Raw genomic sequence first — 21,636 nt, 5'->3', positions numbered from 1 at the left:
TAGTTCTGCCATCAGCAATGGCCACTGGTCGGCAGGACTAGAGTTCTGTAAACTAAGGAAGTCTTTGGTCACCACACAAACAGACCCGCTGCCTACTTCCGAGGCCAGCACTCTAAGAAAGAAATGGACCCAGCTGGTTAACAGTATACTAGAAGTGGAACTATCTTCACCTCTCCTATGCTCACCACAAATCATTTTTTTGAGTGGTTTATTCAAGATCTGAAAGTGAAACAGCCATTACAAAAAAAACCAAAAAAAACAAAAAACCCTCTCCCTACATTTCCAAGCTTCATAGAAAACACATATTCTAACTTACATATTCTAGGGAATAACACTTTAGAGCACGTAACAGATTTTTTCATTGTAGAAAGCTTTCAATGTGTATGGCTCCTCTCAATGACATCCGAATGTAACAACTCTATGTAATTACCAAACTACATCAAGCAGTTCTCATGGGGCGGTGGGGGGAGACACAAAAAACCTGCATGATCATCAACAGGGAGACTGGAGGACAGAGGGAGTAGGAACACAGCCCAGGCAGAAATATGCAGTGGAACTTAATCACTGTAATTGAGATTTTGCCACCAAGTCCCAGGTACAAGCTCTTTTATGCACTGTCAAGAGATCTCCACATTAATTGCTGTTCCTGTCTTCCGAGGACACAAACACTCTAATTTGCAGTGATTTTAGTTTCTCTAGCAATGTGCATTTGGTGGCTAAGTCCCCCTCTCCTCCAGAAAAGGAAGTCTGCTAAAACTCTGATTATCCAGCTCACTGCCAAGATCAACAGACTGAAGTCACAAAGCATCCCCATTTACCAGAGTCGCGAACGAATGTGACTCAACCGATCAGCGGGTGGGAAGCCCTGCCATCCTCCCTGAAAGGCCACATTCTTCCCTAGCAACTTTGATTTTCAACAGAGGAGTTACTTCTAAATGATGATTTAAATGCTTTCTGCGCGGTCAGTTAGAAGCAGAAAATATGAATACTCCTTTATAGACCTTCAGGCAGCCTCAGTCACCATATTCAGATAATGCAAGCCTAGGTGCGACTTTTCGGAGGGTACTTGGTACATCCCCTGGGATTTGGTACACTTGCGAGTGGCACAGCCCACGTTTTGTGCTTTGGTTTCAGAGGCTCAGCCCTTTTCAACTTTACTCCGTGGTGATGCCATTAGCGACAAGACTTCTACAACTGACTTTCTTCTGCCATCAAATTAAACCAGAGATACATCCTCAGATGGAGTATCATTTCAAAAGAGACACTCTCCTTTCAAAATGAAGACGTGAAAACAAAATCTAGGAGTGAAGGTAAACCTGAAAACCACAGAGGAACTATTGTGAACTGAAACATGTTCTGAGTCAATGCACAGGCCACAGTTAACGAGACGGCAGGTGTGTCAGAAACAGCAAGCCAGCGGCACAGCTCTGCATCAAGTGGCTCCACGTCTGTGTTATATTGTTCTGGTATTTGATGCCCGGCTTTCTGTTTTCCAACCACTTTTCCAAACACTGAATTATGGAAAAGTAACTGGACGCATGGTGCCCAAGAATCCTGACATGACTTTCCCATTTGCCTTTCTGCTCGGAGGCCATGCAGTTTGCAGACCTGTTGCAATTGCTTTTTATTACTGCAACGTGGTAGTGGTAAACAGAGAGAAAACTCAGGAAATGCTTCAAATCATCGGGCCAGCCTGAAGTTTTAAAAAGGCGGGAAGCTTGCGAATCTTATCAGTAACAATACAGACAATGGGAGAAGTAAATATTTAACGGATCAAGTTAAATCCAAATTAAGTCAAAGATGTCCTCTTTCATTAAAGTTATCTGGGGTATACTGACAGATTATGTGCCTGGATTCCCATTTGAAAAGTAAAACTAAACTCAACTTCTCTGCTACTTTTCTTTAGGGCATGATAGTAGGAGAGGCCTGGAAGACAGCAAGGTTGGATGCTATCACACAAGCCATAATAATGATGGTCATTACTGTCAATGACTGACAGTAAAAGGTAAAAGGAGAAACCACCAAAGAGATCAACAGGCCCCAAAAGATAGTGACAGAGTGTTTCCTCCCTAAAAGGAAGGATCTTATACTTTGGACTGTAGGCTCAAATCCAAAAGAGGAAATGAAAGATAGTATTTACTTTGCCTATCAGCGTGATCTCCAAGGATACAGGGGAATGTGTACTTTTCTATTCAGAAAGGTAGATGGGCTGTGTCTAACTTTAGCTACACTTTCCTGTTGGACAGCGCCCACCCTTAACACATCACTGTCAGGGGACAATTACTGAAAACAAATTGCCATGCAAACACCGGGTAAGCGATGTTCTCTGATAGAGAGGCCATGTGAGTGATGCGTTCAGCATTATAAATGATGCCGTGTTAGTTTTGGAAAAGACCCCTTCCTTTTGAAAATGTGGCTGAGGTTTTCTTTTAATGTCTTCAAAAGACTGTCCCATTCTACACTCTCTATCACTAGCCACATGACAAAATTCTTCCCTCATTCTGGTATGCAGTTAGGAACATTTTTATAAAATCATATACAGCTACAAAGAACAAAGCTGCAAACTTTTCTCACAGTTTAAAATAATGAACTAGGGGGACTTCCTTGGTGGCGCAGTGGTTACGAATCTGCCTGCCAAGGCAGTGGATACAGGTTCGATCCCTGGGCCAGGAAGATCCCACATGCCATGGAGCAACTAAGCCTGAGAGCCATAACTACTGAAGCCTGGGCGCCTAGAGCCCGTGCTCCACAACAAGCGTAGCCAGTGCAATGAGAAGCCCACACCCCGCAACGAAGAGTAGCCTCTGCTCGCCGCAATTGGAGGAAGCCCGCGAGCAGCAAGGAAGACCCAACACAGCCACTAAATAAATAAATAAATTTATAAAATAATGCACCGGGATGGTAGGAATAAAGGATTTGGGTAGTAAATAAAAGGCATTAAATATATAAAAATAACTGTCATTGTACAAAACAAACAAAAAAGCCCAGACACTTTATATACTCTTGAGCAAAGGGAAGTGGGATGTGGGACAAGGTTGGAAACTGGCCAAAGAGAGGCCGGGAGTGGCAGGGGCGTGGGGAGGGGCAGTTACCTGGTGTGGGAAGCAGCGTCACTGATACTGAACGTGCTGTTCTCCCTGGTCAGAGGGTTCGAGCCAGCCTGGCTCTTGGTGTGGATGTCCAGGCTCAGGGAGGACTCGGTTTTCCGGTCCATGCCATGGCTCTCTGACTCTAAAGTCCGATCTGCCATGGAGATGACTTCACTGGAACTGTGCCACAGGGGGGCCACTTTCTCCTTGCCCGGCCCTGAGCGCGGCGACGACGTGGCCGCCCCCAGGGAGGCCGTGCTGCCGTGGCTGGGGCCATAGGAGGTGGTGTCAATGCCGCTGTCCGCGGAGGTGCCTTGCAGGTAGTTGTAGCTGTTGAGCTCGGATTCGGTGCGGTCCCCGTCATACCACTTCTCATCGCTGTGGGCACTCGATGCGTTGCTGGAGAGGGTATTGCTGCTGGAGTGGCTTGAGTAGTGGCTGTCAGACTGCAAGGGAAGCAGGCTTTCCTTAACTACAGACTTGGCTTCTTGAATCGCAGGAAAAAATAATGGGGGAATGACCCTGTGAAACGTGTCTAATGAGGGGGTTCTCAAGGCCCCCAAATTCCCATGATGACAAAAAGTAAGGCAGGAGGTACCTGGAAAAACCTATTCAGAAGATTCCACGGCAGAGAGTGCTGGAAACTTTGATTTTTAGAATCCATTTTTCATTATTTGGCTTATGCTAAAGTATCAACAGTATTGAGAGAATTTTAATCAGAAAAAACCCCCCCTAAACTGTCGTTAGTCTTTAATATCTTCATCTTAAAACAGAAAGTGATACTTCCAAAGGGCTTATAATTAGGAAGACCCTACTGATCAGAGTAAACAGAAGACCGACTATAAGACTTTTTCTTAAAGACATCTTTTCTTTCCCCATATAGCATCTATTTAGGAGACAGCCTTCTAAGGAGTGCTTGGAGGTCAAATTTTCAGAGGTGCCAAGAGAAGTCGGCGGGGGAGAGCAGTCTTTTTAACAAACAGTGTTAGGAGAACTAGATATCCACACGCAAAAAAGAGTGAAGTTGCGTCCTTACCACATAGAAAAATAAACTCAAAAAGTCAAAGACCCAAGTGTAAGGGCTAAAACTATAAAACTCTTAGAGGATAACACAGGTATACATTTTCGTGATCTTGGAATACGCAATGGTTTCTTAGATATGACACCAAAAACACAAAAATGAAAAGAAAAAAAAATAGATGAAACTGGACTTTCATCAAAATTAAAAACTTCTGTGCTTTAAATAATCCAATAAAAAATGGGGAAGGGATTTGAATCGTCATTTATCCAAGGAAGATATACAAATGGCCAACAAGCACATGAAAAGATGCTCAGTATCATTAGTCATGAGGGAAATGCAAAACACTCCACACGCACTAGGATGGTTCTAATAAAAAAAGCAGACAATAAAGATGATGGGCATTGTTGGTAGGAATGTAAAATGGGGCAGCTGCTGTGGGAAAACAGTTGCAACTCTACTCAAGAGAAATGAAAATCTATGTTTACACAAAAACGTCTACGTGAATTTTATAGCAGCATTATTCATAATAGTCAAAAAGTAGAAACATTTCCCATGTCCATCAACTGCTCAACGGATTAAAAAATGTGGTATATCCACACAACTATTCAGTCATAAAAAGACACGAAGTACTAATACATGCTACAACATAGATGAACCTTGAAAACATGCTACATGAAAGAAGCCAGACACAAAAGGCCACATCTTGTATGATTCCATTCATATGAAATGTCAAATAGGCACATCCATAGAGACAGAAAGTAGACTTGCAGTTGTTGAGGGCTTGGAGAGGATGGAAGAGTTGGGGTGACTCCCTAAGGATACAGGTTTCTTCCTGGGGTGATGAAAGTGTTCTGGAGTTAGATCGTGGTGCTGGTTGCACAACCCTGAATACACTAACCACTACTAAATAGTACGCTTTAAATGCGTGAATGTTATGATATGTAAATATGTGAATCACCTCTCAATTTAAAAAATGTGGGCAGAACCCTTGTTGCACAGTGGCTTAGCTGTTTAGAAAGAACATTTTATAGTTTATCAAAGAAATATGATTTCAAAAGATATCTGAGTGAAATAATATTTAAATTAGAGGGAGGTCACTAGTTCAGATACTTGGTGGTGATTGAGAAAAAAGAAGAGAAGATGTGTGTGTCTTTACTGGCTGTGGGGAGGGTCCAGGAGGACAGTCTTATCTCTCCTCAAAGTGAAAGATCTCCTCCCCTTGAAAAAGGATCAATCCCAGTTACTTTACTGGTGCTACTCTAGTTTTTCTTGGCAACAAGTTTTGCATTCTAAGGCCATCACTTACTTTTCCTATTTGTAGGGCAGAACTTCTTCAGCGCTGGACCTGGGCTGTAGAATTTGCTAGCCGCAGGCCACACGAGGCTACTGGGCATTTTCAGTGTGGCTGGTCAGCATTCAGATGTGCTGAGAGTGTAAACTACAGGACAGATTTATATGGAACGTAACTTAACTACATCTGGAATTTAAAGTGTTCTAGCCAAATTTTAAAAAGCAAGAAGAAACAAGTGAAATTAACTTTAAGAATGTATTTTATCTAACCCAATCTATCCAAAGTATTATTTGACCATGTAATCAATATAAAAATTTGTTAATAAAGGAGGGGAAACTGACAGACGGAGTAGGGTAACCCAGCATTTACAAATGGAACTGTGACGGCATCACATCTCATCAGTAAATCTCTCTCCCACAAGCCTAGTGCAGGATGCTTGCTCATGAATGTGTGCTCTCTTTTCTAAGCTTCAATATCCCTTTCACTCAAGCAAAACTGAGCCCTCTCATTAAAGTGTTGAGTATCTTATAAATTAGAGAATATGAAATACAGTATTTCCTCATCCTGTAGAATGACATACATATAAATACACATTCCAGAGAACAGACAGACCAAAGAAATCAACTGCATTTAAAGAGGGAGGAAACGATAGCCTCTTATTCCCAATTCCACTTGTAAGTGATAAGGAACTCTTCATAATATGGTAAAGGGACAAACATATACGTAGCCCTGGAAGATCAGAGAAGCAGGAGGGGGCGTCGTCGGAAAGCTGTCTGTCTCTTTGACTGCTGCGCCAACCATGCACGTCTCATGCTGGCAATTGTGTAAGCAAATAAAATCTATATCTAGCACATTTCTGTTCCAGATATTAGGATTGTTTGTGATTGGAGCACATGGCCTTCTATCCAAATCTGGGGGGGCAGCAGGTGCATACCAATGAGGAATTTCAATTTATCTCAAAGAAAGCTTAAGGCTACTGACAGTAGAAATTCCAGGGTCGTGGCAGCCAGTGCCCACCTGCTACTAGGCTGACTTCCTCTCTGACACTGTGGAAGAAAGAGAGAGCAGGCCAATACTAATTTCACCATGTAAGAAAGGTACATGGTTAGGCACCTATGATTTTTATTATTTTACAGTTAACTTACATGCCCTTGTTTGTTTGGAGACAAATGCACCACCGGATCCTGACGCATTAATCTCCCACTGGGGCTCTCTCGGAAGGCTGGCAGTACCTTTGATACTGCTGGGAGGTGGCACGTTGGCTCTGGAATACAGAACAGGACATTATGGTGCAGGCACTAAACAGACACCGACACAGGTGGACAAATGAAGACGGCTTGCCACTGCACCTCTCAGTTCACTGGCCAGCAAACTCGGAATTTCAGCAAGAAGCTTGTTGAGAGTTTACACAATAGACAGCATGTCAAAAACTAAGTGGCTGATGGATAAAGCTTGCAGCTGGTGACGGTGTGTCACATCATACACATTAGCATAGCCAAGTACCACCAAACCAAAGGCCATGAACAATGCGGCAAAGTTAGGAATTAACTTTCGGTTTGGGGGGGAAGGTCTCAAGTATATGGATTAAATTCATGAAATTCATTCATTGCAAAGTGTGGCTAACCTCACTTGGTCTACATTACCTAGACAGGCACGGATGCAATCACGTGTTACTTACCATGACACTTTGGAAATATTTTACCTGTATATTCATGCTGCTCGAGGACAAAAGAATTGAAATCCTGAGGTCCTCTATAACTGTAAGCTAAGCACAACAGAAAAGACACACAGCAACTAGTTTACTTAAAACAATTGCTTCCTTCTGGACTCCACTGGCGTTCAAGATGGGGTGTTCCAAAGGTGAAAGGTAAGCGATTTAGCCTCTTTAACACACCTAAGGGCTCATGGCAACAAGTCTGCACTTCTGTGACACCATTCCTACCACGTACAGGACTGGGCAGGGTACTCTCTGCTCTGACTCTCAACCACGTCCAAAAGTGGAGAGGCAGAAAAACAAACTGCACGGAGATGAGTGAGCCAAGTAAGCAAGCTAAGCTCCCTGCTCCCCGGGTGTCAGCTTATCATACACTGACGGGCAGAGACAGGTGGGTCCGGCGGATCAGTAAAAATCTGCTTGGCATTTTCAACCAGTGACCTGAAGGTCATCAGAGAACTGTGTTCTAACACATTGAGTGTAGGAAGGGCAGCCCTTTACAGTCTATGGAGGAATGAGGACATGACAATTCTTTGTCCTGATGCCTCCCCTAGCATGGCTTACACCAGCAAAGCCCCAGATTCCTTCTGAAGTGCCAGGCAGGAAGGGCTGGGTTTGGCCTTCTGGAATGCTGGAGTATCAAAAGTTACAAAAATGTATTTGAACATTTTCTTTGAAGACTTAGATTCATGGATGGAGAGTGCCTTTGGTGAAAAAAAAAGCCTTCTCTGGCAGGCTCTAGGGGTATCTTATTTTTTAAAGAAAAGGTATATACCTCATTAAGAGGATGAACGAATGTGTTAAAAAGACTCACTGGTATTCATTTCAGAGTCTTACGTAGGAAATGTGGATGCCACTAAACTAAAGTGGATGCAAGGGAAAAAAGACTAGAGGACGGTTTACAAGAGAGAATGAATACGGGTCTAGGATGAACCCTGTAATGACCCTTTCCAGCCCCAAGATACTGCTTCACTCCCCATATGACTCTGCAGGAGTGGGAAGCATGACCCTGATCAGTGCACAAAGGCTCACTGGCAGCTTTGTTCAAAGCCTGCAACTAGGAGCCAAAAAAAGCTGCTAAAGTCATTCTGAAGGAGGGATCCTGTTCACATGTGTCGTTACCATCTCAACAGTATCAAAACACATGGGATTCGAAACATTCGTTCAGGAGCAGAGCAGTGGATGAGAATATGCTCAGGTTTTCAGTGAGGGGTGGGGGTTGGGAAGAGAGTGGGGAATGACAGATGGCTTCAATAACGAGGCACATCTCACTGAAGTGAGAGAGGAATAAAGCCTATCTTCAGAACCTAAGAATTTCATTTCCCTTCCTCAACGCCTGTCTTAGCTGAATGTATCTCCGCTCCCTTCTATGGTCGTGGGTTGTTTTCTCTGTTGACCCCCTCCCCCCGGCAACAGCTGGGACCTCCAACTTGGCTCCAATCTCTGCACTGAGAACGCCTTTCCCAGCCATGGCAACATGGGCAGTCATTAAAACCGAACAAGACAATGCATTTGCAGAGAAGATAAAACGAAGGGGTCTTTGCCTTAAACGTTGATCTTTTTTCAGCCCTGAAATCTACTTCTTCTTATCGCACTTTGATGGGAAAGATACTAGAGATAAGATAAAGGGAAAAAAACCCTAAAGGTCTAGATTCAAGTCCCTGATGTATCAACTGTGTTTCTTCTAAATCCCTGGTGCTATTGTGTTGAAACTTTATCTCCCTTCATGGCAAAATTTTATTGTATCAACTAGTGTTTTGGTGTCATTGTGGAACTGCAGAGAGAGAGGGAAAGGGCTGCGTGCCAGAAACCCAAAGGAAGGCTCACCCATGCAAATCTTTCCCTTCCCGCTGTTTTATCCCAAGATGTTTCCTTAGCTGACAGCTTAATAGCAGAGTAGGGAGGAAAAGCATATAAATGGAGGAAAGAGTCCTCAACAAGCTACAAAAGTGACTAAAGAACAATTATATCTCTTTCTCACTTTGTACATAGTTTAAAAAAATGTTTTAAGACATTAAGAATACCAACTAATCTCCCAGGGCACTTCTACTAGGCAAAACCAACCAACCAAACAAACAAGGGGGAGGGAGATACTTAGGACACACGTGGCTTGGTACTCTGGCATTTTAACCTTGGTGCTGAAAAAAACTCCTACGTCCTTTCTGTCTTTAAAGTCAGGGTCACTTAGAATTCCTTGCCTTTTCTCTCAGATCCTAACTGCCGCCTTCACTTACACATACACTAACTGAGACTTAATGCTCTTTCCCTTTACGGCCCAGGGCTGTATTAGAGAACAGAATGCCTCGATGACATCATCCAGAGGTAAGCAAAGTCACCTTAGTATAAAAGCAACTTGCTTTTTGTAGGAATTAGTTACTTACCCATCTGGTCGGCAATGCTATCCTCACTTCTCTGCCAGCTAGGTGTGGATTTCCCGCTGCCACCGATGTCTGCCTGGGTGTTCTGCCTGTCAATGGCAGCTGGGGGTCTGCGGCTTATTCCAAACCTGCGGTGATTTCCCCAAAGGCAAAGACAACATCAGGGACCTCACCCATAAGGGAAGGTAGTCCTGGGTGTAATGAGCTAATCTAATGACAGGTACTACTAGTTCTGCTTACATGTCTGTGCGTGCGTACGCATCCTCGTGTGTGTGTACGTGAATGCCATAACTGTGGATGTTATGGTCAGTATACACCCCTCCGTTCAGAAAGGTATGTATGCGAAGTATGTAAACCGTAAACGAGGGCAAGGAGCCATGAGGACTGAGCCAACCTAAAACATATATAGTAAGAAAGCAAAATCTTCTGGTCCCTGTGCAGCTAAGCTCAGGCTGTCATTCACAGCCAAAAGAAAACTGTCACCATTCTAGTGCTCCGTGTGTGTTCTCCAACTGGCACATTCCAGGGGCTTCTCTTAACTCGGTAATCTGCTAAATCACTAAGGCACACATTCTTGGAACAACTATTTTCTGAGCACTTACTCTAAGGTCTGAAAGACAAGGACTGCTATGATTTAACATTACATAGGGACCACTTTCAAAATGTATAAATTTTAAATCACCTTTGGGAGGGCAATTTGGAAGTAGGTAAACTGGCATGTATAAAGGCAAATGTCTATTTCTGGAAAGAACGTTTAGCTATTTAATGAGCCCATTTTAATTTTCCCTATGTAGAATAATAATATAATATATGCTTAATTAAAGCTTATGCCTTGATTAGTAACATCAGCAAAGTAAACACTAACTGAGCGGAGGAAAAAGAGCTAGCGTATAAAATTCAAAGACTCACGTGGAAATTTACAAATCAGTGTGTGTGGTTACTAATGAACCTATAAGTAATCTATACAATGAAACACAAAATAGGGCCTGAATTAAGGGATGCATGTGACAGGCATCTTCTTTACTACAAATGGATAAATGTGTGGGAACCACCAAGGGGTGTACTGGAAAGAGCAGGAGATTAGAAGGAAGCCTGGGAGCCAAGTTCAGCTTCCCCACCTGGAGTCACTCAAGTTTTGTCTTCATTTCTTTCTTTGTAAAATGGCAACTCTTATATGGATCCAGGGAGAAAAATCTCTATAAAGCATTTGGAAAGCAGGGAAGCTATAAAATATTTTAGTAAAACTTCTACTCCAACATCTCCCTCATTACTTTTTGCACAAATGACTGTCATTTACAAACTTAACTCAAAAGCCTCACTAAACAAAGTTACCTCCATTATCAAAAACAAACAAAAACCTTGATTTATGAAAACTTCAATGAAAGGGCTCATTAAAAAAAAAGGTTTCACTAATTATGATCTTTGCCATTTCCTCCCTAAGTGGGGTCCTTGTTTAGTTTAGGAGAATAAATATCCTCAAACTGGTCCAATGATCCTATTCTAAATGTGCACAAACTAAGACTTCCCCAAAAGGCAAAGAGATCAAAGGAATAAGTAGATTGGAATCTTGCTTCTGCTTTTTGGTAGCAATGGAAACCAAAGACAACTTTCTGACCTTCCGAATTTAAAGCCAAATGCTTTTTTGGCTGTCTGCTTTTAAAGAAATGATGAAGTAAGGCTGTCTTTCAATTTTGCCTTGAAAAGCATTTTCCGTTTACTTTCAGTTCTCACCCCCCCCCCCCGTTTACTGCGTGCCAGGCCTTCAGGGCTATGACGGTCCCATCCTTGAGGAGCTCAGACAAAACCTGTTCTAATTTTAAACTGTGCCTCCTTTCGAGGAGCTTCATTGTCCCTTTGTTTGGAGGAGCACTTAATACTTTAGGAGTCACGGTTTGGATCTGCAGGAGTTTTTAAGTAATCCTTTGGCTGAAAAACATGAAACGCATTCAGTGGTCAAGAACCTTCTAGCTTGTGAGACAGTCCACTGCTCTCCAGAGCAGGCTGACAGCTTTGAAATATCTTCCTCATAATGGGCTGGAAACGTCTTCTCTATAACTTTCACTTATTGATCTCAGGTGCCCTCAGAGACAAGTTTCATCCCTCGTCTAAGAGTGCTGGGAGAAAGCCACCGTGGCCTCCTTGTCTCCACAACGCCCACGGGCAGGCTGCACATCCTCGGTTACATGTCTCACACCATGACCTCCACCAACTCCACATCTGCCCAGTATATCCTTCCCTCCAGACATGTCCTGCCTTGTCAACATGCCTCAGAGCATGTGGCCCCAAAACACATCTCCAAAGACGGCAGAACAGACCCTCTGTCTTTTCATCAGTGTTGCTTTTTAACGCGCTCGTTCCCATCTTGGACTGGTGCAGGTGCCTTTTTCCCCTTCACTCAAGTAGAGCAAGTTCTATCAACCAGCCTGTGAAACTGCACCTCTCAACTGATGTGGATGGTCTCAAGATCCTTACACCAGGGAGCGGGCAGCACACACCACATACAAGTGGACGCCGAGCCTGCTGAAGCACAGGGAGGGCAACAAAGGGGCGGATCACATTTATGGACCATCATTGCCTACGGACCTGTGGTTATTACCGCACACTTTTGAGCTTTTCCAAGTTTAACATTAATGAGTTTGCAGCAGACTTCATACACTCCTGCCTCACTGTCACTCTGTACCTATTTATTTTTACTGGGCAAAGTTATAGAGTAGATGTAACGACGACGGTTCCCTTGGTAAGTGTAACTTTAGGATCAAACCTGGCCCATGAGTAAGGCATGTGAATCAGACAGTGAACACCAATGTGTCTTGCATCTCTGATACAGACAACAATTGTTTGGAATCTAAAAGAAAACACTGTATCAGCATCTTCTTGTAGAGGTTCATCCTAGGTGAAACTGATGTTATACAGTATAGTAAATAAGCACCAGGTAACCTCCAAAGCAACAGGGGAACCCTCATACCAACTACGGCAGGTTTAGTATTACACATCAAGCTGAATAATTACCACCGCATTAAAAAAAGCAGTGTAGCACGAACACTGGAACCCTCTTTCTAATATTAATATTCACCAAAAATTAATGTTTCAAATTACATTTTGGCATGCCTTGAGAGTGTATACCAAAATGTACAGAAAAAGCAAACAATGACTTTGTTGTTGCTGGCTCATTTATATTTTATTGCTGTACTAACAGTGAATTCTTACTTTTGAAGTCAAACCAGGCCATTTAAAATCTACTAATTAAAACAAGAAATAATTAGTTGGGCTTGTGGTGTGGGATAATAATACTTAACTCATAAAACCTTTTGCAAGGGCTCATAAATAAGAGCTAGAATTTTTTACTAATTGTCACTGAAGTAATTAAAATAAGAAATGTGCATTTTAGATATGCTACCAGGGAATCTTTGGGGGTGGGGGTGGGGAGGGAAATATATTTTATAGTGGTTTTTATTACTCACTTTCTGCTAACATAAACATTCAGCAAAACATCAACAAAATTATACTTAGCTGTAAAAACCAACAAAATGCTATAGGATAAAAAATACCCATTATGAAAATATTCTCATAAGCATAATTATTTTGTAACGGTAAAATCTCAAGAAAGTAACCAAATCACGTGTGCATTTGTTAAAAATAATTTGGGGAAAATCTGGCATAGAAACGTCCTTTTTTTAAACACCCCATTTTTGAATTTCAAGTGGTTTCAAGTTCTTCACCAAGTTTGCCAGAGGTATCCCAGCAGGAACTCTGTGATGGTTCTTTTACTCTCCCTCTGAGCAAAGCAAGCTTATGTGTGTCATGTGATGTTTTGCTAATTACTTCCCAGCTTCAGACACTCCAATTCTTCCTCCTTTTAGTAGCCTCTACAATCATGTTCACTTAGCTTTTTACATTTTAAGTCCTGTCAGAAGCAAACAGTTACTTTTGGGTGTTTAGTGTTTCCAAAAAAGACGGGGGAGAAAAAGTGCCAAACAACCCAAAGGCTGAAATCAGAGAAGATTTCTAAAGTGTGAGAAAAATCATTTTAAGCTTTGGATATGATGAACATTTCCCCTACTTTACCATCAATACAAACTCCACCCAGTGCAAGCAGTATACTACTGAGTTCACTTTGGAGGAAATTTTAAGAAGTGGCAAAATCTGTACTATGAAACCAGATGATACATATAATGGAGGAACTGGTATAATCTGATTTCTTTGCCATTGAGTCCTTAGAGACTAAAGAATGATAAACTTCCTGAAAGTGGTCTGAACCAGCCATGAAAACATTTTTTTATCTGGAGTACTAACCACATTTTCCCTTTCGCACTTTTGTGAACTGATCCAGTCTGGCTGAATGGACGTTATTTTACATGTCTGAATTACAAGGAGAGACAGTGATGTCAACTCCAGCATACCTACCCTTCGGGCATGGACTTTTGCCTGTAAGTGCCCCCACCAGATCCAGTCTCGCTGGATGAAGACAGATTGCTTGGGGAGCTGCGACATGGCTGGGATCTTGCTAAAGCCATGGATGAGACTGTCACATAGATGTCCGAACCAGGAGACAGCCTGTGTGTGCAAACCGAAAACGTGAAGTCAATTCAAAGGGAAAATCCCAAGGCAATACACGATGGATAATATCATATAAATGCGACAAACGCAGCCACTTCGTGGAGATAGTGAAAATAAAACCAGCTGGAAGCCCACAAAAGAAACTTCCCCATAAAACTACTCCCTAAGGGGACAGCTGGAAAACGGCCTTGAAGGGGGCGGGGGCGTCAAAAAATAACAAGGGGAAGAAAGAAAACATGTTTCCAAAAGCTGCCAGAATTCAAAGGCTGAACTGCTTATGTAATTTCATAGTATGGCAGCACAGAGGATAAATGAGCCCCAATGATATTAACATGGCAATTAATTCCAATTCCCCCCCCCCCCCCCGGCTCTCCCAGAGTATATGACCACAGTGAGACTGGTACCTTCTTTGTATGCTTCTTTGTTTTCCAATTTTATTACTCAAAGTCTGGAATGAATATTCAGATATTGCTATTTAGTATGTATAAATGTGGTTGAGAGTAGCATCACCATGTAAAAAGCTCCATGGAAACATGCCTGGAACTGCAGTTGCTTAATTTCATTGAAATGACTTGAGTTTATATAATAACAGCAGAGGTGTGCTCCACATAGCCCACAATACATCTCCTTCTAAAATTATGGATCCCACACCCTGCAGACTGGCTTGACACAGAAACCAGAGCTTTGAAGTCAGAAGAGATGTGATTTTTGCCCTCTACCTTCTCCACTCAAATAGGCATTGGGGCAACTGCGGGATATTAATATGTGAGGCTGAAGACTGTGACGGGATGTCAGCTAAATCTTGATAACAATGAGATTTTATTTCAGAAGTGAATGCTGGCACAGATCACTGGCTCTTGTAGCAGGGCAGGTCATTTCCATTTTATCGCTGAGGGAAGGGAATCGAAGTCACTTTCCCAGTAAGCCAGGCCTCTTGATTCTGAGTCCACGGTACTCTGCACTAGGCTATTGCTGTCCCCTAGAGAAAGCTGGGTTTTCTGTGCCTAATGAGACAGTTGGCAAGGGGTCTGCAGGGTCAGACGATTTTGCACATAAAGAGGTCTTACACTGAAGCAACAGTTTTGAAGCCTTGGGACTGAAGCTGATTCACTGAAACACGGCAGTTTTCTACAATGAACCTACATATTTTCTGAAACAGGGCAGGATGGGACTTCAGGTACAGGAAATTGACAAAAGGGATAACAAAATCACATCGAGAAGCTTTTCTAACAGAAAAAGAGTAAGGATAGGCACCAAAAAAATATGATGCCCCCCAAATCTGTCTATGCCCACGCAGCAGATCTGACCTGGGAGCCCCATCTCTTTCCATAGGGACAAATCTGTTATCAGGTGTGATTCTGTTATCCCCTCTTTCCTATTAAAACATCTCCCAAATTTCTCACGGTTAATTCTGAAGTAACTGGAAGGGGACTGGAGTGGGGGAAAAATGGAAGGAGTAGGTTACAAAGATGAAAACTAGGTAAGGATTAAGGAACGGCATGAATCACTTTTCTGCTTTAAGAGTTTGGCTTTTAGATGCACCTAATATAGAGAAACTTCACATATAGTTTCATTTTGCAGCTACTTTTTCTTACTGTGAAGAGGAGGAGATGTTACAGAAAGATGGAAAGAAAAGAGACGGCAGCAGAAATGTGAACGCAGCTGGGGCCGATGCAACATCTGGGGGCCTGATGATTTTTTAAGTCTCTTTGGGGTAAACAAGTAATGCCAATGAATTATATTCACAGTGAATGTTAAAATGTTTTTGCTTCTACGAGGAAGTGACAACATGATTCCATAGCCAAACTCAAGATGTAACTTTTGTATTTATATTTAGAACTTGCTTTTATTACCCTGCTCTCCAAAATGTACATTAAGCTAAAATATCTCCTGCTAGTTCTCAACCTCAGTTCTTTTATTTGGCAAATGTATCAGAAAATTCTACTTGGTTACTGGAGTTATCCCAAAGTGAAAAAATAGCACTTTCAGAAGGCCGGCATTCATTCCCATGCCTTTTCTGGATTTATATAACTCAATAGTGGCTTTGTCTTCAGACTATCCACACACACAGAACACACATACAGCAACTGATGGAATGCCACCCAAATGTTTTTATGACTCTAGATGTATGTATGGTAGGCAAAAAAAAAAAAAAAAAAATCAGAATTAGCCTTTATTCTGATGACTTACTATTCTTTCCCAATACTCTGAATTTGATACCATCTCACAAACATTATTTGAGAACAGATCTAGTTCAGGGGGTGGGAGGTACCCGCCTGCCTGGCACTGGGTGTCTACTTCTGCCAGAGGCTGCGGCTGATCATTTCTTGGAAGTTGGGTGGGTTGCTGTCTTGACATTTTGAAAAAGAGTAACCCCAAATTAGCTCACATGGGAAGCCAGCATGCTAGCCTCCTGAATCTCTGATCTCCCCCCTACTCTAATGGATCACAAGTCTTTTCTTCTCTTTTGAGATAAACTCAGATCTTTCTTTCTCTCAGTCTTAACGAGCCCCAAGCACCTGGACATTAATGCCCAAATAGGATTAGAGAACTAAGGTGAATACATCCTTCACTCACTGTAAGATCTTTCAATTCTGTGGAATATAAGAAATAATCTTCTTTAAGGATGTTATGGTTGGGGCTATCCTGGTGGCGTAGTGGTTAACAATCCGCCTGCCAATGCAGGGGACATGGGTTGGAGCCCTGGTCCGGGAAGATCCCACATGCCTCGGAGCAACTAAGCTCGTGTACCACAACTACGGAGCCTGTGCTCTAGAGCATGTGAGGCACAACTATTGAGCCCATGCGCTGCAACTACTGAAGCCTGTGTGCCTAGAGCCTGTGCTCCACAACAAGAGAAGCCAGCACAAGAAGCCCACGCACTGCGATGAAGAGTAGCCCCCACTCTCCGCAACTACAGAAAGTCTGTGCACAGCAATGAAGACCCCACGCAACCAATAAATAAAAAATAAAATAAATAAATTTTTAAAAATATAAGAAAAAAAAGAATGCTATGGTCACTGTCAGAAAGGAAACGTCTAAAAACCTTTCAGCCTTAATTTCAGAAGATTCTCTTCCCTACGTTTTTATCAATTTAGCTGAAAAATAACTAAATGTTTTTAAAGTAACTGATCTTACATGTTCTCCAGGGCTATGACTTCCCTGTGCAGAAATAAAACACCAGGGCTTCTGGGCTGTGCAAAGAATGCAGCAATTGAAGAAATCATGATCATCAGCTCGACAGACAATACTCCCATAGTCTGCAGGACTACACTCAACGCCAGCTTTCCGTTTATATGCAGCACATTTCATTGCAATGAAAACAAAGAGTTGAATGGGATGGACATTTAGGAAGAGACGGTCCAAGATCAATATCAGCTCTTCATTTTTCCAGAAGCCTTCTCACATCAGGATAAAAGAGAAGAAAAGCGTGGCCCCAAATCCCAGATTTCTCATAAAATAACCCCTATCCCCACACCCTTCCCATGAATCAACTCACAGGACTACATATATGATGTTAACACTGATAGACTCTTATTAAATTGATCTCTTGAGACTGTGAATTATCAATTTATGGATAAAGAACTCTCAGTATCTGAGTAATTGATGCTAAAAGTTTTTTCCTGAGTAGTTATGTATGGGTTTAATTATGTCTCTGTTTCTTGCTTTTTACTCCAAAGTGACAGCACTGCTTGGATGTGTCCAAGGAGATAAGGCCCTCTGTAACTCAAGTGCAAACAGCGGAAGGATGGCAAGAAAAACCGAGAGGGTTTCAAACAGCAGCAATGACTGACAAATTAGCTATCCGAGTCCATAATTAAGCACAGCATTTTACCACAACTTGGCAATTAAAATGCTATTCACCCAGGAAACAGGATCCAGTAAAAGTCTGTCTTTAGCAACGCATATCAACCAGGATTTTTCCAAAATTCTGTTTTAAAAAAAAAATTCTCTAAAATGATTCAACGTAATGTCATTTGGGTGCTGTATCCAGGCTAGAGTTTGAACAGGTTGTATTCAAATTCAAGCAACCCACCCCTCTGTCTTTTCATCTCTTCCTAACTTTGTGAACCAGAGCTATCCCTGGCTTTCTGATCATACAATTCCCATCAGCTATTCAGACTGGATTATGGAAATCCTGTTCTGATGAGCCTCCTCTGACAAGATCAATTCACAACAAGGAATAACTCTTGTACAGTTAGGGAAACACAGCAATTCCTCACCCTGAGATAAATGGGCCATCACCCCCCAGCTGCTGGCAAGCTCTTAGAGGTTCACAGCCCGGCACACAGCATGGGTGCCTCCAGAGAAGAGTCAATTTTATATCTAAGGGTAACCCTATAGAACAGAACATAAAAAATGGACTGCAGACAGGACCCGCTACATCATTTGTGGGACTCAGTGCAATATGAAAGATTCGGTCTCCTTGTTCATATTACAAATTTCAGGCAGAGCATTAAACCCAGCACGGACCCTTCTCAGTGTGGGGCCCTGTGCATCTACACAGGCTACACACTTGAAGCGGGCCTTGATTGCAGCGCATGTGGCTGGGCTCCCCTTCGTGTATAAACACGCATGCACTCATCTGGCAAGTCTCTCTTGAGCACCATCTATTTATGGTGGTAGATTCTGTTCTTGCGGCATGGTGGCTAAGATCAGGGCTCTGGAGTCTAGTGGCCTTGGTGCTAATCTCAGCTCCACTGCTAACCAGCCAGGACTCTGCACAAATGATTTCATCTCTCAATCTCCGGGCATCCTTATCTCTAAGAGGGGGAAAACAGCAACCAACTTACTGGGCTGTTGGGTGGGTTAACTGAGAAAACTCACATGAGGGACTCTGAACAGAGCATGGCACAGAATATGAGCTCAATAACAGCTGCCTGCAACTTTTTAAGTAAAACACAAGTAGAATATAACTGTCGCAAGGGCAGTTCAAATTGAGTGTAGAGGGGCTCAGGCAGGTTAGAAGTCAAATCTTATAGGAAAAACTAGAGGAAAGGAAGCTTTATAAAGAAATGCATTTGAGGGACTTCCCTGGTGGTTCAGTGGCTAAATAAGACTCCATGCTCCCAATGCAGGGGGCCTGGGTTCATCCCTGGCCAGGGAACTAGATCCCACATGCCGCAACTAAGAGTTCGCATGCTGCAACTAAAGATCCCACACGCTGCAATGAAGATCCCAAGTGCTGAAACTAAGACCTGGCACAGACAAATAAATAAATAAATGCTAGAACTTAATATCCACTGAAATATAATTAAAAAAGGAAAAGCAATGCATTTCAGGTTCATTTTGTAGGAAACCAAAGATTTTCACAGAAGTCAGGAGTAAAGACATAGGAACTGGAGCGTGTGTGCGGCCACCATGATGGTATCTTAGGCTGAAACACCTGACCTGGGTGGGAGCCTGGTGGAGCCCATCACGGGAAGGATGAATGTGTCTGACAGGGTGGGTCCTCATATGGTAAGCTGAGGAAGCACAAACGTCATCTGTTAGACAACAGGGCAGCAGTGGTGTAGTTAGAGCTGAACTTACAGCTCCTGAAATGGTGGGCAGTGCCCAAATACCATCCATTTTTTCTTCTTTTTCTATTTTTTTTTTCTTTGCCAAGCAAGAGAACTGCTGAAAGGAGTCTAAAATTAATGAGATGCCCATATAGGTAAGAATCCATTAGTCCACCACAAACGTAGCCTCTGTGATTTTGAGTGGTTCTACCCTCCACCAGTATTCACAAATACTTCATGAAAAGAAGTCATAACCACATCCTTTCATGAGAAGCTTAGTGGTGTTTCGGGGCACAATAGGATTTTAAAGACCGGAAGAAACTAAACAAGGTAAATTAATTCCCATTTCATTATACAGAAACAAACAAAAAAAAGGGATGTAGAAGCCAAAACACAGCATGCCGTGATGGCCTCTGCTCTGGTGGCTGCTGACGTGCACCTTCCTCAACCGGTCTCCAAAGACCCTCAAGCCCCTCCGTATAACTGCCCTAAGCTTAAAGAAGGCAAAACACCACACAACCTACTTTCCTTTCCCACACAATTCTAGGGCTCACGGATTTCAGATTCTGAGTCCTACACGAAACCATGTGCAAACGAGTTCCAGCAATTCCTTACAAGCACATATTGCTGACCACGATTCAGGGCTGCGTTATACCTTCCTCTTTACATCCTTACTTTCATTTTGTGCCATTTAGTTGCCATCATCACTGGTCATTTTCTAAATATGATGGGAAACTAGAAGAGTCAAACAAAAAGCCAGAGATTGGGAGACTCCAGGCCAGCAATCCCCAACCTTTTTGGCACCATGGACTGTTTTTGTGGAAGACAATTTTTCCAAGGACCAGGGGTGGGGGAGTGGGGAGGAGAGATGATTTGGGGATGAGTCAAGCGCATTACATATATAGTGCACTTTACTTCTATTGTTATGACATCAGCTCCACCTCACATCATCAGGCATTAGATCCTGGGGGTTGGGGACCCCTGTTCTAGGCTATTTAATGAGTCTGGATTCTGATTCTCTCCAGGAGTGGGGGCTGGTGGGGCCACAGTATATGAGTCAACCACCTCCCCTCCTTGCGTATCTGTGCTTGTTCCTTAAGAGGAGCCTGCAGAGCCTATAGAGGTGGGTGCAGAGCAAATGGTCCAGGGCCATCTTCATGCGGCCTGAGCAGTGTCCAGCAAGCCCTCTGGTGGTATGGTCACCAGCAGAGAGCCCAGTGGTCAGAGAACAAACAAACCCCCAGCATCGCCCCTCCACTTGAGCCAAGAGATCAGTTCAACTCTGCTGACCACCCCTAAGAACACTCTCTGCCCATCTCATTATTTCACAGCAGTTATTCCTTCAGGTAGAAAGGAAACTAAACTCAATTTTCTTGGCAAGCACTTTAATGACAGGCAAACCCCAGACTGCCACTCTGTCACCATACCGAGGGGTTTCCACGAGTGGAAGCAGACCTTAGTCAGACAGGTCATTGTCCTGGGCTCTGAACAAGAGGCCCATGGGAAAATTTCACACTGATGATTGTGGGGGTGGGTCTCGGTAGCTCACCTGTCTCCATTATCACTAATTTCCACACGCTTATACATGTGTTGTACAGTCATCCAATCTTAAAGAAAAATGTCAGTGGGTTCAAATATAAGGGAGCAAGATATGTTTTTACCCCTGAGAGTTATTTAAATTCCTGGTGATAAATGCATCCGTATGGCTGATGTGCCCTCGCCAGGCAAGGGCCCAAGACTCCTGTTGGAGTCCATGAGGCGGAGGGCTACAGCAGGACACGTATTAGATCTGGCTTCTGGGAAGGCTTTCCCATGTCAGGTGTGTGTGGGGGGGAGGGACACAAGGGGGTGCCTTTGGAGGAAGCACCAAGGTCACTGTGGGCCCTTTAGACCCTCCCCATAAGGTATGACTAGGCCAGGCCTCCCTGGGTGGTCCTAATGCAGAACTCCCTTAAGAGGGGTAAGAGGGCAAAGACCCTGCCCCTGGACGCATATAGAAGAATAGCTCCTACTGACATGCAGAACAATATGCCCACCTGCCACCTCACTGCTCTTCCCAGAGCACAACTGCTTTTTACAAGATCC

The 21,636-nt window shown here is 43.1% G+C and overlaps 1 protein-coding gene across 12 annotated transcripts in view; it reads right to left on the bottom strand.

The window, feature by feature from the left end:
• Positions 1–21,636, bottom strand: part of SIPA1L1 (signal induced proliferation associated 1 like 1) — a 443,906-nt gene that overhangs the window by 36,228 nt on the left and 386,042 nt on the right. For all 12 annotated transcript variants that reach the window (XM_057730455.1, XM_057730457.1, XM_057730458.1 and 9 more), the window contains 4 exons: positions 13,898–14,047; positions 9,497–9,621; positions 6,547–6,665; positions 3,093–3,535 (listed from right to left, as the gene is read on the bottom strand). In XM_057730455.1, the coding sequence (XP_057586438.1) occupies positions 3,093–3,535; positions 6,547–6,665; positions 9,497–9,621; positions 13,898–14,047 (837 nt within the window). The remainder of the gene's footprint in view (positions 1–3,092; positions 3,536–6,546; positions 6,666–9,496; positions 9,622–13,897; positions 14,048–21,636) is intronic.

Source organism: Hippopotamus amphibius, chromosome 4 (assembly GCF_030028045.1).
Source record: "Hippopotamus amphibius kiboko isolate mHipAmp2 chromosome 4, mHipAmp2.hap2, whole genome shotgun sequence".
Taxonomy (NCBI): domain Eukaryota; kingdom Metazoa; phylum Chordata; class Mammalia; order Artiodactyla; family Hippopotamidae; genus Hippopotamus; species Hippopotamus amphibius.
This window is presented reverse-complemented; position numbering and strand designations above follow the sequence as displayed.